The following is a 19,178-nucleotide window of genomic DNA, read 5'->3' on the forward strand; positions in this document are numbered from 1 at the left end:
TGCATGCTATTCAATGCTGAAATCACACTTTTATACTACCATTACTACATTATTCATTTTATCCACCTGTGGACTTCCCTATATGGACTCAGTAGTCCAGTATTCATTTTGTATGCAGCTGATGACACTATCATTCTTTCAGCTCTGCCAGCCTGTGCACATCCTTTTGCATGGTTAATTTAGTTATCGTTTTGTTGACTGGGTTAGTTCTACTAGGCTATTGGGCCTCTTTTCAGTAGACACCCGAGGTGGCATTTATACTACTAGGGGAAACTTATCTAGGGCATTGGGGACTTCCCCTTCTCTTTTTATTTGGTGGGATGGCATCTTTTACATCTACATGAGCTGCTATCAACTCATGCTTATTGGACCTCAGTTTAACATCACATCTAAAGAATAAGAGACTCAGGAGTTCAGCATTCACCTTATACTACACTGCAGCATCAAGCAATCGACCCACCAGGTATAGGAATGGAACTCACACTGTTCTGCACTAAAGGCGAGTGTGCTACCCGGTGTGCCACTGATACTTCATTCCTAAGTGTCCTCTGTCCTGAATTTCATTTACAATTATTTTATCACGCTACTTTTTCCCTCTGCATTTTGTCTAGAAACAAAATCACTCTGGACTTCAATGCAGTTCATCCGTTGTCAGGTCCCACTTGTAAACTTTAACTTTTTTCTTCTTGTAATGAACACATTTCCAGTATGCTTTGTTGGTTCACTGACACATAAACTATTTTATTTTTCTATAAAATTATGACAGTAATGTTTTTTCTTAAATAAAGCTTCTGTGATTTACCTTAAGATTCTAGGTCAAACCTATCCATCACTTTGATGAATTTTCAGAAAGAATCAGACCTGACTTTCCAGAAGTCTTAGGTTTAGTCTGTTGGCAGTCTGCTCCTTATTTATCACTAGGTAACCTTTAACAGAATCTGAAATGTTACTGTTATGCCACTATGATGTAAAAAGTTGAACAACAAATCATCTTGTTTGCAAGACTCAGTATTATTTAGTGATTTATATACTTCTGAGAAATGGCAGTATGTATAGTAATATGTGTTTCTGCTCTTGTATTTGATGTCTGATTGTTGAAAGTTGTATTTTATACTGCTAATACTGGTGTAATTATAGTGCAGTGAGACGTTTTATTAAAGACATATTTCTGAAATGTCTGTGCTCAGTGCAAGGGATAGACAAAGCTTGAATACGGAGACAGAATATTAATAGATTGCTAGAGAGGAAAGTAGACAAACTGATATGAGACCGATAACCAGGAGTAAATTAATAGCAATGTGTTTATGGTGTGGAGAATAGCTGTTCTTCAATACCGTAACTTTTTCGGTTATTTCCTAATTATCTATTAATTAATTTATATGCTTTTAGTTTATATATCAGTGTGGTGGTTTCTACACTAGGCTTAGAAAGTCTGCCCCTTCTAGTGGAGTGTATCAGGTAAGTGTCAAAGACCTAAAACACCCCAGGATGTAATACTCTTACTTTATTGCCTATTTTTCCTTTGCCATCAATCCACCATGGGACTGACACACACACACACACACACACACACACACACACACACACACACACACACACACAAACTGCACACACACACATACACAAATTGCACACACACGCGCGTGCACACAAACTACACACACACACACACACACACACACACACACACACACACACACACACACACACACACACATGTACACACACACACACACACACACACACACACACACACACACACACACACACACACACACACACACTCTTTATACTTCTAGTACTTAAAGCCAGATGTATTGAATGGAAAAGAGTAGGTTCTGCATTTGTGATGTGACATAGCAGATGATGCCTGGTTCACTACCTTTATCCTCAACTAGTACATAACTATGCACTACTACTATGAACATCATGAGTGCAGGCAGTGCAAAGCGTAAACATTTACTCAGTCTGGGATTCATAGAAATTCCCTTTGCACAAAAGTGCCGTAACATTACTGTTGATTATATAAATTAAGGGAATGCAAGTGATGAGGCCCCTTTATGGAGGTGAGGGACTTTTCCACAATAAACATATGAACCTGAAATTTTGCTTTGAATACAATTGCTAAAGTCAAATGACATATGAACTCTTGTTTGTCAAAATCACAGGATGGTGCCGTGGTGCAGTGGTTTGCATTGTTATGTCACAGAGGTTCGGTGGTTTGATTCTCAGCTGAGGGTGCCTTCTGTATGGAGTCTGCATGTCTTCTCTGTGTTTGTGTGGGTTTCATGTGGGTGCTCCAGTTTCCTCCTGTGTTATGAAGACATGCATCTAGAGCATTTCTCCCTGGGCCTCTCCTGAAAATTGGCTTGTTCCAAGTTGGACTTTCCTGGTAAATAAATAAAATATCATAGAACCCTTCTACAGATATTTATGTCCTGTTAAACATTACATTTTCTTTATTTAATTTTATATATTTTTCTGTAGCATATAAACTCCTGCCTTATTTGAAGTTAGAGCCAAATGAGCAAGTATTTTTTGCATTTTTTTTGTCAAGAACACTAGCTTTCTTTCACTGTTAATCCTTACTTCTGGAGCATTGCTGTGACCAAGGATTAGCAACGGTATGTATACAGTCTTACAGCATGTTAATGGTAGCGTTGTATCCTTCTAAACAAAATGGTAATGTGATTACTAGGGAAAAAAGTCAAAGTACCTGCAGATTTCTTACAGGTTATTTAATTCAGGTAAATGGAGCACCAGACTGTGTCCAAAGTCTTGCTTTGACAAATCCATTGTACAGTCATGCATATGATCATGTCAGCAATATAACAATCTGATACAATTTTGAACTGTATGAGACAGACAGATAAGTTTCTAACTGTGAAATACAGACACACGCACACACACACACACACACACACACACACACACACACACACACAAGCACGCACGCACGCATGCACACACACACACACACACACACACACACACACACACACACACACACACACACACACACACACACACAAACTTATTTGCAGAATGTGCAATACTCCATGTGAGTACTCACATCAACCAAAATAAGAGAAGGGTTATGACCTCATAAGCAGTACCTACGTTGCTAGGAAACTGGTTAGAGTGCAAACCACCTTCATAGCAGCTTGCTTGATGGATTATCTAGTTAGTTGTCACCCAGGTAGTGGGGAACCTCTACTGGTAAGGAATAAATGTAGACAAATGGAGGAGTCTTAATGGCCAACACAGAGCACAGAGGCAAAAAAAATCCTAGAGAAAAACTGATGGTTTTGCCTCTTGTCTGTATGGGGTACTAGACTATGCAGACAAGTCAAAGTAATGCCATACTGTGGCAGTTCTATTTACTTTCATTCAGGATTACTGAGGTACACTATGTATATTTTTTATTTTTATTTTGTGAGCATGTCCGTGTATATTTTTGAACCATTGTGGTCTAGATGTCATACCTCTGAACTGTCACATGTTATGAGATATGCCATAGATTTTATTTGTATAAAGTAATTTTGCGTAACATTTAAATCATAAACAGGTCATTGGTATTGATATTCTGTTGTATATAAACAGTGTAAACTGCCATAATTCCTTCTTATGTGCTTTCTGATTCCTTTTGTGTTACTTGTCACACAGAGTGTCACTTATTTTGCTGAAGGACGGCTGATGTGAGCCACAGTACCTGTAGTACAGAGTTTGATTCCTCCAGTCCTGGCTGATGTGAACTACAGTAACTGTAGTACAGAGTTTGATTCCTCCAGTCCTGGCTGATGTGAACTACAGTAACTGTAGTACAGAGTTTGATTCCTCCAGTCCTGGCTGATGTGAACTACAGTAACTGTAGTACAGGATTTGATTCCTCCAGTCCTGGCTGATGTGAACTACAGTAACTGTAGTACAGAGTTTGATTCCTCCAGTCCTGGCTGATGTGAACTACAGTAACTGTAGTACAGGGTTTGATTCCTCCAGTCCTGGCTGATGTGAACTACAGTAACTGTAGTACAGAGTTTGATTCCTCCAGTCCTGGCTGATGTGAACTACAGTAACTGTAGTACAGTGTTTGATTCCTCCAGTCCTGGCTGATGTGAGCCACAGTAACTGTAGTACAGGGTTTGATTCCTCCAGTCCTGGCTGATGTGAACTACAGTAACTGTAGTACAGGGTTTGATTCCTCTAGTCTTGGCTGATCAGCTGTAGAGCAGGGTTTGATTCCTGCAGTCCTCATTTGTCTGAAGTATGACTTTGAGTCACTTAACCAAACATTGCTCCCAGGTTGCCCCTGAAAAGGGACTGTGTGTCCAGTAGGCCAACCTTATTAACAAATGAGTATTATTATAGCTCTAGGCATCATCCTCCAAGCAGTCTGATAAAAAATAGTAAACTATGATGTTCATCGTGTTACCCTGCTGCAGTCATCACACTTGGGTTATCCTGCCGTCAGGCGGTCCCGCAGTTGGCCAGAGTTCCAAAGTCTTGGTCCGGCGTCGGTTGCTGTCGCTTCCTCCCTAACGTCAGTGCGCCAGGGGTATATAAGAGGCATCCGACGCCATTTTCTTCAGTCTTTCTTGCCGCGTGGTGCCCGAAGCAGAAGCAGTTCACAAGTGCTGGTCGGCCGACACCTGAGATTTTCTAATCGAATTTCAGTCCGAAGTCTTCAATAAAGCTAAGTACCTCGTTGGGGAACCTTTTCTTGCCTCAGTCCAATGTCAGAAAAAGTTAACAATTGCATTTCTTGTGGGAAGCAAATACCTCATAAGGACTTCCATTCTTACTGTATTCCTTGCCTAGGCCCAGACCACGATGTCACAGGTTGTCGGTTTTGTGCTAGGTTTAATAAACGAACTATCAAACTCCATTTTGACTTCGCACGACATTACTTTGGTAGGAAATTTAATTATATCATGCTGTCGGAGCAGCCGACGACTGGCATGCATAAAAAACGCAGGGATAAGGACAGGCAGCCTAGAACCAAGCCAGACTCCGAGGCCTCTGCTGGGCCTGTCGCCGGTTCTCCGGTTTTCAGTCAGGTGCCTACGCAGCCCCTGACGACCGTGGAAATGGAACCCCAGACAGCTTTGGATTTTCAAGCGGAGTGTACTAGGCCATCGCAACCATCTTCATTAGGCCCTTCCGACACTGGAGCAGAATGTGATCCCGGTGCAGTAGAAACGCCTTCGGTTTCAGAAGGTGTCTTCAGACCGACTGCACTCACCATTAAATCTTATGCTAAGCAAAAAACTCCATTAAAACCAAAAAAGACTGTACATCAGTCTCCTATTCAAGGCCCCATGCCTAATAAACAGATGCTTAAGATGGCTGAAGATGTGATTTCCCTAATCAGGGGTTCCCATCCCCCTCCTGATAAAAGGCCAAGACAAGAGGAGGACTATGCTTCCTCTGACCAGGTTTCTATTTCCTCAGATTCTTCTGAGGAACAGGATTACGCTTTTCCCCCTTATGAAGATTCTGATGCTAAAGACACTATTCCCTCAGCATCTCCCCCTGAAGACTACTCCTTTGAGGAAATTTTACGTACCATGAGGGAACATTTCCACTGGGAAGGCCAGGACTACTCTGATTCTAAGAAAAGGCTCCGAGAGTTTCTTTTACTACCCCAGCACAGACCACTTGCTATCCCTCCAGTTTTAGATATTGTGGATGATGTCTACTTAGAGTCTAGTCTAAATCCAGACTCCCTACCTCCTGCTCCAGCCAAACCAGACAGATACTACAGAGTACCTGACACACACAAATTCCTTTATAAAAGCCCACTGGCTGACCCAGAAGCAATTTCCCAGGATCCCAAAGGGGCTAAAGCTTCTATGGCTAAAAATCCTGTACCCTCTGAAAGGGATTCCAGAGCCCTAGATAGATGGGGAAAGAAGATATACACCTCAGCTACTCTGGCTATGAGAGCATTAAATTGTCAGTTTCACATGCTGAAACATCAGCAGTTCCTAATGTCTCAATTAAAACAAAAACTGAGCACACATTCTGAACAGTCTGAATTCAAGGAAATGCAGGATCTGTTGCATGCAGCTGAACAGGTGGGCAAACATACTTTACAATGTGGATTTGATTCATTGGAAGCTTCCTGTAGAGCAGCTGTTACTGGGTCTGTCATACACAGACATGCTTGGTTAAAAGAACAAACCCTACCTGAACATGTTAAAGCAAAATTATTGGATGCACCTTTACAGCAGGATGTCTTATTTGGTGTCAAAGCAGAAGAGGTTTTAAAGAAAATGGAGGATAAGGCAAAGCAGAAGAGGTTTTAAAGAAAATAGAGGATAAGGCAAAGTTTATGCAAATGGTCAAGGATTTTTTACAGGTACAACCCCCTCGTTTCAGCAGAAATTGGCCAACAAAAAACTGGTCCTTTCCAGCTTCTAACAGACCACAGAGGGGCAAATATAGACGCCCAAGGGGCAGAGGTCAGTCACAAGGCCCTTACAAACCTCGCCAATAGGGTGCCACAACCCAGAAAGGAGGTGAAGACAGGCCCCAAGCTAGCAGAAGACAAACACAATGACTCAACCCTCCAACTACCAAGCAAATCTCTCTTGGTAGCTCCCTTGGGAGGAAAATTAGCACTTTTTGCAGACAACTGGCACATCATCACAAAAGACAAATGGGTCCTAAACATTGTCTCACAAGGAAACAGATTCCACTTTCATACCTTGCCAAGGATAAAAGGAATGCCAAACCTGCCACCAAATCAATGGGCAGAGGCACAAAAACAAATTACAGCTCTCATGGATATGAGAGCCATTCAACAGGTACCTATGCAGGAGCAAGGGCAAGGATTTTACTCAAGACTCTTTCTAGTTCCCAGAAAGGACAAAGCATGGAGACCCATTCTGGATCTTTCAGTTCTGAACACCTATCTGCAAGTACCAAAATTCAAGATGCTAACACTACAGCAGCTTCTTCCCATGCTGGGCAAGAAGGCTTGGCTAGTAACGTTGGATCTCAAGGAGGCATACCTGCATGTCCCTATCAGACAAAATTGCAGAAGATACCTCCGCTTCATTGCAGGTTCAACCCATTATCAATTCTCTCCACTGCCTTTTGGCTTATCTACTGCACCCAGGGTCTTCACAAAATGCCTGGCACCAGTAATTGCATACTGCAGACAAAGAGGAATTCAAATATACCCATACCTGGACGACTGCCTTATTCAAGCAGAAAGCAAGGACATTCTTTTAAAACATCTGGCATTTGTCAAACACCTTCTAAGTTGCCTAGGGTACACAGTAAACGAAAAGAAAGCAAAACTAGTGCCCTCACAAAACATAATATTCCTGGGTGCCAGCTTGAATACAATGGCCCAGATGGCTTATCTCATGCCAGACAAACAACAACAGCTGACTCAATACTTCAAAATAATGGCAACAAAGACCCAACTCCCTGCAAGAAAAATTCTGCAGGCCTTGGGATTCATGGCATCTTGCATACTACTAATACCATTTGCAAAACTAATATGAGGAAATTACAATGGTACCTGAAAAGCGTATGGACTCAGCACAGCCACAGCTTAGAAACAATGATACCACTCATTCCCTGCCTTCAACAGGAGTTTCTATGGTGGGCACAGGCATGTCACCTCAACAAGGGTCAGCCTTTCACATTACCCACATCCAGGCAAACTATGACAACAGATACAGCGGACTATGCCTGGGGAGCACACATGGCAGGACAGTGCATTCAGGGCAAATGGACTACAGATCAAAGGCATCTGCATATCAATCAAAAGGAAATGCTAGCAGCACAGAATGCCCTAACAGCTTTCAAGGACCTCTTACACCCAGGACAACTAATAGTAAAGATGGACAATACCACAGTAATGTGGTACATCAACAAGCAAGGGGGCACACATTCCTACCCTCTATGCAGACAAGCAATGACCTTGTGGAACACAGCACTGTCTTACCAAGTTCAACTACAAGCACAATTCCTGCCAGGAAAGAAAAACACATTGGCAGACGACCTAAGCAGAAACATCATGGATCCCCACGAGTGGAAACTGGATCCACAAGTATTTGCAATGATAACTCAAAAATGGGGATGCCCAGACATAGATCTGTTTGCCAACCCCCAACACTACCAACTACAACAATTTTGTACAAGGACATTCCACCCACAAGCTTGGAAAGTGGACGCCCTCTCATTCAGTTGGAAAACATTAACAGTGTATGCCTTCCGTCCACTGCCTCTTCTAGCAAAGGTGCTGCTGAAAGTCAGATTAGAGAGGCCACAAATGATACTCATTGCACGAGACTGGCCACACCAGCACTGGTACCCAATTCTAAAGAACATGGCCCATGGCCCACCATGGATTTTACCACAAATTCCTCACCTGCTCACCCAGCGAGACAATCAAATTCTACACAGCCAGCTCAGGACTTTAAACCTGGCTGCATGGCAAATTACCTAAACAATCAACCAACACCTCTATCCAAAGCTGTTATGGATGTCATTCTGGAGGCCAGGAGGCCCAGCACCAGGAAAACCTATTCAGACAAATGGAAAAGATTTTGCACCTGGAACCAGGCTAAAGGCCAAAATCCCCTTGATCCAAACATTCCTCAGATTCTTCAATATTTAACTGAGATGTTGCACAAAGGACTTTCCTTTTCATCTATTAAGATCCACGCCTCAGCAATTTCTGCTCATTACAACACGGATCCTCCTTTATTTTCACATCCACTCCTAAGACAGTACCTCAGAGGGGCTAAGAACATAAGACCGCCCAGAAGAGCACCAACACCTACTTGGGATCTGAACTTTGTTCTGGAAAAACTTACACTGCCGCCCTTTGAACCAGCTTTCTCAGCTGATTTAAAGTTTCTTTCATGGAAAACTGCCTTGCTGCTAGCAATAACTTCAGCTAGAAGAGTCTCAGAACTACAGGCCCTAATGGCAGTGGAGCCTTTCCTCATTTTTCATCAAGACAGAGTCTCTCTGTGAACTAACCCTTCCTTTATGCCAAAGGTGGTATCCAGTGTGGCCCTAAACCAAACCATTCATTTGCCCACCTTTTTCCCAAATCCCCAGAACAAAGGAAAAAGACTCCTGCACTCTTTGGACATTCACAGACAATTACGTTACTACTTGGATAAAACTAAGGCTTTCAGAAACTCTGACCAGCTCTTTGTAGCCTATGCTGCAGGATCACAAGGAAAAGCTATCTCAAAACAGACCATTTCAAAATGGATAGGACATTGCATACATTTCTGCTACATGCATCATGGGAAACCTGTACCTGCTAGCATTAGGCCCCACTCCACCTGGGCTACAGCTACATCAGCAGCCTTTCTCGGGGGGTGCCAACCAAGGATATTCTGGAAGCTGCAACTTGAAGTTTAGTGCACACCTTCACCAAACACTATCACTTACGTCTGTATTCTAAGACTAGAGCTGGCTTTGCCACTGCAGTTTTGCAGGGCCTACTAGCTTCTTCTAACCCTGTTTAACTCCACCACCCATCCTTAGCTTTGGGATTCAACCCAAGTGTGATGACTGCAGCAGGGTAACACAATGAACATAGTACAGTTTTGTACCTACCATAAATGTAGATGTTCGAGTGTTCACCCTGCTGCATTCCAGATTACCCTCCCTCCATCCCCTCTGAACTAGCTGGACTTATCCATACCTTTCTATCCTATACAACCTCTGTGGTGTATTTGCTTGTGACTGAAAGTATTGTTTTATTTTTACTTATATATTTTTATATAGCAATATGTATTGCCTACCTATTGGGGGCACCTGACATCTGAGGCAAGAAAAACTGAAGAAAATGGCGTCGGATGCCTCTTATATACCCCTGGCGCACTGACGTCAGGGAGGAAGTGACAGCAACCGACGCCGGACCAAGACTTTGGAACTCTGGCTGACTGCGGGACTGCCTGACGGCAGGATAACCCAAGTGTGATGACTGCAGCAGGGTGAACACTTGAACATCTACATTTATGGTAGGTACAAAACTGTACTTAATACCTTCGCATAGGGTAGAACTATAAGGGACTCATCTTATCTTTACTTCTGTACTGTACATGTCTGGCACTGCTCTTTCTCTCTCATTAAGTAACAAAAAATAACTCATGAACACCTCACTGCTGTCTACTTCTTTCACAAAGCACAAGAAAGAAAAAGTAAGAGAAGTTAGTTCTTTATTCTGTAACTTCAAAGTGAGAGCAGGCTGAGTTAAATAGAAGGATGTCAGTTTTCAAGCATATTATGCATAGATGCTTAAACAGACAGCATCAGGGTAGTAATACTGAGTATGCTGTACCTTGATGCATGTATTGCACAATACTGATAATGTTTAACATATTGCAACTTTGGTGTATGCTCCACACCATGCTAATAATACTTAGCAGGTTGTAACCTGATGCATGTACTGCACCATGCTGATAACACTGAGAATGTGGTAAGTTGATGTATATACTGCATCATGCTGATAACACTATGTGGTAACTTGATGCATGTACTGCACCATGCTGATACTACTGACATGTGGTAACAATGCATGCCCTGCAACATGCTGATAATACTGAGCGTGTGGTGATTTGATGCATGTACTGCACCACGTCTTAATACTGAACATGTGGTAACTTGATGCATGTACTGTACCATGTTGATAACACTAAGCATCTGATAGCTTGATGTGTACACTGCAACATGCTGATACTATTGACATGTGATAACTTGATGCATACACTGCGACATGCTGATAACACTGAGAATATGGTAACTTGATGCACACACTGCATCATGCTGATAGCACTGATCATGTGATAGCTTGATGCATGTACTGCACCCTTCTGATACTACTGACGTGGTAACTTGAAGCATACATTGCAACATGCTGATACTACTAATGTGGTGACTTGATGCATGTTCTGCATCATGCTGACAACACTGAGCTTGTATTAGATTTTGTCAAAAAAAGTAATTTTTAAATATTTTTGTATACTTTTGAAATTCATTGGGCTTTTCAAGTTTTATACCAATTGTAATAATCCTGCTGAAAAGTAGTTTAGTATTTTTATCATTTGAAAATGACAAGTTATTGTCCTGTTTAGTTTTGAATATTTGCTTTGAAGATACTAAATAGCCCTTTTCCACTTTTCAAAATAACAGTATGTTGTCCTTGTACGGTTTCAGCTACATAATGACTTTATTTACAGATGAGCAGAAAAAAAATGGAACACAAAGAAAATGTTCCTGAGAAAACCTGAATAGAAAACAGAGTTAGCTATTTTATTTATCATAACAAAAGAAAGACTACTTTTAAGTCAGCTGCATAAGCAGGTACTCCATTAACTCCATTTAACACATGATTATGACTATATTCAAATACATGTTGACTGTTACATAGATTACTACCTCAGAGCCGTGCCTGAGCCTGAAAATGATCTACATGGATCAGTGCTCTTCCCCCATCAACAAATGTATAAATAAATTAATACATACATGCATACATAAATAAAATAATTATTTTTAATGTTTCTGCAATTTCACTTGCAGCTCACGTGTCTGAAATCTTCATTAGTAATTGCTAATTATCTTGAACAACACTGATTGTGCTGTGAAACTTTTGAACAGACAGAAGAAACTGCAGCCTGGGTCCCATCATTTATTCTATTAGTCAGAAACTAACAGGCACTAAGTAACTGAAATGATCAACTGTGTTCTAAGGGAAAAACATAAAATAATGAGAAATTAACAATGTAGCTAAACTAATAATCTTTAGTGGAAAATGTAAAAAGATCTGCTAATTTCTGATTTTATAAATATTGCTTAGTAATGATTTTAACCTCTTCTAATGTTTACTTATACAGTTATTAAATAAGAGAAACAATAGGCATAAAGTGCCAGGTGTTCCATTTGTTAAGCTCTGTCTCCCTCTTGTGGCAGTATGAATACTGGCAGCTGTTTTTTGTTTTGAAATGAATTGTAACATTTCTTATTTTAAAAGCAAGTAATCATTTCAGATGCCAATTGGATTCAGGAGTTTAAAACAAGCAAATATATTTTAATTAGTATAAATTTAATACTGCACTTCTTTCCCTTAGCTAGCATCTGTATACTTTTTATTTCCGATTTATTTTCACTAAGCTGTGTAGTGTTAAGTGCTGCAGATTCAGACATTTTTTAGTTTGGTAAACAGTGTAAACTGTATGCACACATGTTGCATCAAAGGACGATTTATTAGGAATATTCTGTGTGGAGTCTGCATGTCCTTCCCGCGGTTGGGTAGCATTCGAAAGACATGCGTGCGTAAATGGGCGTGCCTTCGTTGAAGGTTGAGCGTCGAGCTGGCACCTCGGCATTTCATAAAAATCTACTGCCAATCATTAGCAGACCGGAGTTCCGCTGTGGCGACCCCTTACCGGGAAAAGCCAAAAGACAAACAACAACAACTGATGTGACCTATATACACACATCATTTTTCCAGTTTTCTTTGTTTCTGAACCACACTGCAGTGTCCACTGTAAAGAGAATGCTTCTAAGGAGATGGGGTATCACACTCCTAACAGACATCCACTGCCTCCCAAAGGTGTAGTAAAAGGTTTTGTCAACAGCAGGAAAAGGGACGTTCATATGGAAGTAAAACAGCAGTGGGCTGGTTGGTTTTTCATATATCTGTTTTCATCCTATTTAATCTAGTCTTCTTACACGTAATATTTCAGGCTTCACAGTAAATGTATGAAACATACGTATGTATACAACTAAACTGTTCACAAGTAATATTAACAACAGTAACCAAATGTATGTTATTTTAATGGAAAATAATCAACAGTATAGATTCAAGGAAGAAAATGACAAAATCTCAGTTTGCAACTTGTAATGAAAGTAAAACAGACCTTCATTACCTAAGCGCCACTTACGGCATGTTGATATACTTGGTGTACCTTGAAATCCACTTAACCTAATACAACATCAATCTTTAAAAACTAGTGTTCTCTGTAAAGACCACTGTTGGGTGGGAGACCAGAAGACAGAACAAGTGGGTTTTATTCTGGTGAGGTATATGATGTAGTCTTTACTTTTCAAAATACAATGCATCTCCTTAAAAAAATGTGATTTATGGTGATTGTGTTTCACATGGTCTTACTTGTTTACTTTCCTTGTATTGAACAACAGAACCAACGTGCTGTGAAGCGTTTGGATAGACAGAAAAAAACTGCAGCCTGGTTTGTGTATGAGTTATGGAGTTTGAATTGTGTTATCTATTTTCTGTGCTTTTTCCCCAGGCTTAACCATCAATCTGACCCATAATGTGTACAGGCTGTATGAGCTCCTCATTCCCCTTGTATGTCACTGACTTTATTCTGGGTTGTCCTTTTGCTAAACAGTGACAGGGCTGTGGGCTGTCTTTAGTGGTTAACAGCACTGAAGAGCTAAGCCTGAGCCATGGATGTACAGTACCCCGAAGTGATAATGGGCACATACATTTCCATATATGTGATATTCTGTACAGTTATCAGACAGTTATTGGTACTTTCCTGTAATCAGTATCCCAACAACTCATGCCACCCACCTTCTGCTACTCGGTTTCTCACCTCTTGCACATCCCCTATAGGTACTTGTTAAATCAGTACAATTAGTGATGGAGGCAGACACCTTGCATTTTTGTTTATCATTTTATACTTTTACTTTAATTTCTGATTGCTTTTATTTTTATTTAGTGCTTTGATTTTGCTATCCTTTTCAACAGTATAAATGCTAAGCAAGGTTTCCTGCTGAAGTGAGTTTCTAAACTTGAGAAAAATCTTTATCTGATAATAGCAAACATATTATGTTTGCACCAACACACTGAATTAGCATACAGGCTTCAGACTCATTCCTCCTCCTGTTCTTAAAGGTTAGAAGTCCCCAGTATCATAATCAAAGGTGTGTATCTACAACTATATTTAGATAACTTTTCCTACTTATTGTTATGACACAAAGAATGTAAGTCTTTCACTTTCTAAGCTAGTGACATTCGTATTCTTCCTCATCTTCACTGCTGTCTGTTGCTAGTTTTGCATTTTATATCAGGCACCTCCTAAAATATGCACCAGTTTGCTGTTAGTAGTGCAAAGATGCTGTATCAGGATAGTGCCAGGTATGTACATACCACTTCCCATTACTTTGAAAAGTGCATGCAAGCTAGGGCCAGGAAAATTAAAACCAAAACCTTTGAGCCACTCCTGATGACTGCCTCAGTGATGTTCCCTCCCAGTCGACTCTAGCTTGGTGATGGCAAATAAACGCGGCTGATTGACCATGAAGTGGGGCTGATGACTGGCAAACAGTGGGGAGAAAGACAGACAAAAAATAAATACATTTCCCTGTTCCTGTTAAAGGTCCCACTATCCTCATTGGTGAATTATTAATGTGAGGGGCACAAAAGAGCTACAATAGCTGCAAGCAGCAGTGGGTTCTCTCTGTTACAGTGCTACCCCATTTTGCATATTGCAGTATCTGCTGTCTGCAATGAGGCATGGTATGGGTGTGATCCACCAAAGGCCAAGAATAAGAAACATCTCCCATATTCACCCTCACTTACCAATAGCGCCACTGCTGCTCTGAGCCATAAAGTTTCCTTACATAGAAATATAATTTGATATCAGATGTAGGCTAGAATCTATGAGTACTTAATCTGTGAAGTAATGCATAGTGCAATACAAGGAGTAGCTCCACTAGAGACCTTTAATATTAGTTTAGTATTTGATAGTATTATCAAAGTATTAGTTTAAGGGTGTGTACACTTATGGAACCAGTATACACTTTTTACTTTTTATATTTTTTCCCGTAACAGATTTGTTTGTTTTTCAATCGAATTGTATAGGTTACAGATCACATTATAGGTGGGAAAAGTTTTGAAATGATTTATTGTGGTCTCATTTTTTATATCACAAAAAAATCTAGCATTTTAACAGGGGTGTGTACACTTTTTATAGCCACTGTATATATATATATATATATATATATATATATATATATATATATATATATATATACATATGCATACACACACCACATGTATACATATATTTATGTATATATATATATATATATATATATATATATATATATATATATATATCTACACACACACGTGTGTGTGTGTGTGTGTGTGTGTGTGTGTGTGTATATATATATATATATATATGTATGAATGTATAATGAATTTATCTCTATTTGCTCCATAAAGAAAAGTGAAATATAAATAAGCATTCTGCTCTGTCATTCTCTGCCACTGCTCCTATTTATTTAAATTTTCTACAGGTGTTTTTCCTCCACGTCCTTGTTACAGGCAACAGTTGATTAGTTTCTCCTTACACAGCTCTACATTGTTGCTCGAGGAGGCTGTTTAGCTGAACGTGGCCTTTCTGCCATGTACAGTCATTATGCCATTCAGAGATTATTTTGATTGTGTATTAATGAGCTGCATATTGAAAAAACACATTCATGAAATATTGTAATAATCCAGGTTCAGGTGTGGGATTCCACAGTAGGTAGGTACACTAACAACCTGTCTACTGTCAGTAGGGTTCATAGGTTCATAGGTTCATACTAGGCTATCTGCCCTAGGGCATTTATAAGCCTAGCCAGAGTGTGTTTGGCTTTCACCACCCATTTTAAATGAATTTTGCTATGCCCTTTTTTGAGGTTAGTATACTGTGCCTCTGTCTAACAGTGACACAGAAGTGATACCCGGGGTAAACCTACGATCTCCCATCCACTCATCAAGATTCCTCTTGAAGAGAGTCAATGAGGGACTCTGCCTAACCTGGACTGGGATTTTATTCCAGAGTGAAGGGAGCCTCTGGGTTTTGAATCTGTCCCTCCAGCATGTCCTATTTATTTCAGTGCTGAGGTTCTGGGGTGGTGGATTCTAGGAAGTGGGAGGGATGACGTGGATGACGGAGGTAAAGCATTCTACAAATAAGACATACACTAAACATTTAAATTTAAATAAAACAAATCATTTAATCTTGAGCACGTATTGCCCAGCACTCATAAGATTGTGTGATGCAGTCACAAGTGAACCATTTTACAGTACGTACTGCAGTTACAGCAGCTGCCGTACTTTAGCCTTTGAACAGTAACATCTGTGATTTCCCCTTTCTGACTTGTTCAGCTGCATTTCTGCAGTGAGCCAATGAGAGACCTGCTTCCTGGACTGTATCATTAGTGGAGTGGTCCAGTCACTAACACTACTGTCACTCGCTCCTTGCATGTAGGATGCACAACTGAAGTAAGAAGAAGGTTGGCTGTCTTTTCTGTGGCTCTATTAAATAAGACTTTCACTAAAGAACTTTAAAGTTAAATGAAAGAAGTCTGACTGGACAATAGGAAGGCATACAGAAAACTGAATACATGAAAACAGGAGGTATATGTGCCAGCAATATTTAAACAGCAGATGAGTTCAGATTTGCAGAGAGACAACTGTATTTCAGTATTTGTTGCACCTTTAATGGTACATGAAACAAGCCAAAAAAGAGCAGCAGTGCAGTCTGGAGACTGAATGAGTCAGAGTTCCTGGTTATAGTATATATGAAAGATTACACAGAAGATTATGATCACAACTGGCTTATTATATGTGAAATGTGAATGGCAGAAAATTCATCTTGAGAACAAAGCTCGTGAGGTGAATCTTGGCATCTGTTACAAGAACACATAGCAAAGGGTTATGATGAGAGACTTGATCATAAATCTTTGTAGTGGATGGAGCATTATGTGCTCCATGTAATACTTCTTACAGAAAAAAAGCACTTAGTGTTTTTCTGGCTGTCAAAGCCATAAATCACTTAGTGATTGCTGACAAAAAGAGAGTGTAACACACTCATAAGTTAGAGAAAGTCAGGGACACATTAACAGCACAGAGAGCAGGTAGAAAAAGATGTTTTCTATTCTGCCACTGTTGCTTGCTGATCAGGACTGGCAGAATTGATTGCTTAGTGCGGTACCTAGTCACAACAAGTTAAGCAGGAGGTATTAACAATAGTTAAGTTTGGGTCCCACACTGTAGCATGCTGAACAGATATGCCTTTTTCTGGGTAACTAAGTGTAATCCATGCAATGCAAATGTATTAACCACAAATTTGGTATACAGCTTCATAAGTGGAAACAAATTGTGAATATACTAAACATTCTGTGACTGTGACGGAGGAATGACAACGTTTTGCCATTAAAATACTGTCACTTCCCCAGGGTATGAATTTATGCTTCATGCCCTACCATGCTTATGAAGTTTTTATTTAATTTCAGAGGGGCCAGGTTCTATTTCTCCCCCTTGTGATTTCACTTTTAGTGCCTTGGTCTACAGCATTGATTTCGTAGTCCAAATTACTTCTAAAGGTAATAAAGAATAAACCACATCTCTTTCATTTACTGGCCTTCAGCAATTAAAGAATAGTGTGACATCTGAGTACATGTAGCCTCTTTCATGCGGTGGTTTCTGTAAGAATATCTTAGAATTAAAGCATAGTGTATACTGCATTAAGAATAAGTGGAAGTAACTGCAAAATGTAAACCAAGTTGTGCTTTCCCACTGATGACTCATAACATTTTATGTATTCTACATAGTAAAGTTGTGAAATGGTTTTGTAATACACTTTCATGCGAAACTTTAATAAATTTCTTTTATGTTCATAGGTTCTTGCTTTCCTCCAGGGATTGTTCACATTCTACCATGAAGGCTATGAGCTGGCACAGGAATTTGAGCCCTACAAGCGTCAACTGCAGTTCAACTTACAGAATGTAAGAAGTAACGTTAATTGGATTTCTGATTCATTGTAGAAGTAACACTCAGCTCTTGGCATTAGAGAACTAGACATTTTTTATTCTGTTTTAAATGGAGAGTATATTTCGGCAGTGCTTGCGAATGAGTATAAATAATTGGATGCATCACGTTATAAGACTTACTTAATGTGATAATTTCTGATCATTTTTTTTCTACGGACAAGAAGCTGATTTTGCCAATGCAGTGCTGAAAGCGCTACTTTACCTCAGAGTCACTTTTTATTGTTCTTGAAATTTCTCAAATTACATTCTGTAATTAGAAGTGCAGAACAAAATCAAGCCAGTTTTGGGAGCTACTAGGCTAGTACAGTCACCTTTTTGATGCATCCCGGAATGTGACAAAAACAAAATGCTGAATGGTTCATGAGGGACCTCCATTACTCTGAATGTTGTCTACTATTATGTACAAACTTCTGACAGCCTCAGAATGTAGCCTTGCACATTAGAAGTGTGTCGTCATGTACTCCTACATGTGTTTGCATATCATGTACTTGGGACTGCAGATCTCCACATAAAATATATAACCAATGTGCTAAACCTTCCAAATAAATACCATTTCTCATGTCTGTGTGTAACTCTGTTTCACATAGTAAAATCAAATTAATTTTATTTAACTAACATTTGTTAATGGGATAGGTGAACTAGTTTGGGGGACCTTTTTAGTCATGACCCAAAACATTGGCAGGCAACATATAAAATAGAAGAGATGATAGTACATATCATACTATTAAACTTATGCTAATATAACACAAGATGAAATACGGAAAGATTATATATGTTAAATATATACATTTGTTGTGAAACAAAGGGTAAAAAGCAGAGTATGCAAATGTCTTTAGAACTACTGGTGCTACCTAATAGTATATTACAGTATCTGTAAACCATTTGAAATACTGCAGCAGATTTCTTAGATCTATATTGCGGCTGTCAGTTACATAATGCACATAGTTGTTAGCTCTGGTATAAAGATGTGTTTTCAGCTTTTTTTTTCATTTTATGTGCATTACTGCACATGACCTTAACATTTTGAGGATATGAAGACATAACTCCAGTGATAAAAAAATCCTGTTCAGAAATGTATGTAAATGTTATTTCTGATGGAATGACAGTGGACTTGTGCTGCATTCCCTGACTTGAACAGAAATCAGATATCTGCCTCAGTGGAACCCATGTATAATGTATATCAAATGAAACGCACATGCACAAATGCATGAACCACTGAACTTAAAATTCTCTTCCCCTGTATGTGCCTAATATAATTGACTGCAGTGAGATCATCTTAATAGCTTGCATATATACTCCACCTGTCACAGACCATACATCAGAGGGTTGTTGTGTCCACCGTG

The 19,178-nt window shown here is 39.8% G+C and overlaps 1 protein-coding gene across 1 annotated transcript in view; it reads left to right on the plus strand.

Annotated features, from left to right (window-relative positions):
* ARHGAP42 (Rho GTPase activating protein 42) overlaps positions 1-19,178 on the plus strand; it is a 1,340,395-nt gene that overhangs the window by 701,134 nt on the left and 620,083 nt on the right. Inside the window, exon 7 of the mRNA XM_044071941.1 lies at positions 17,686-17,790. Coding sequence (XP_043927876.1) covers positions 17,686-17,790 — 105 coding nt within the window. The remainder of the gene's footprint in view (positions 1-17,685; positions 17,791-19,178) is intronic.

This window comes from Protopterus annectens, chromosome 5.part0 (genome assembly GCF_019279795.1).
Source record: "Protopterus annectens isolate FY-2018-M chromosome 5.part0, PAN1.0, whole genome shotgun sequence".
In the NCBI taxonomy this organism is placed as follows: Eukaryota; Metazoa; Chordata; order Ceratodontiformes; family Protopteridae; genus Protopterus; species Protopterus annectens.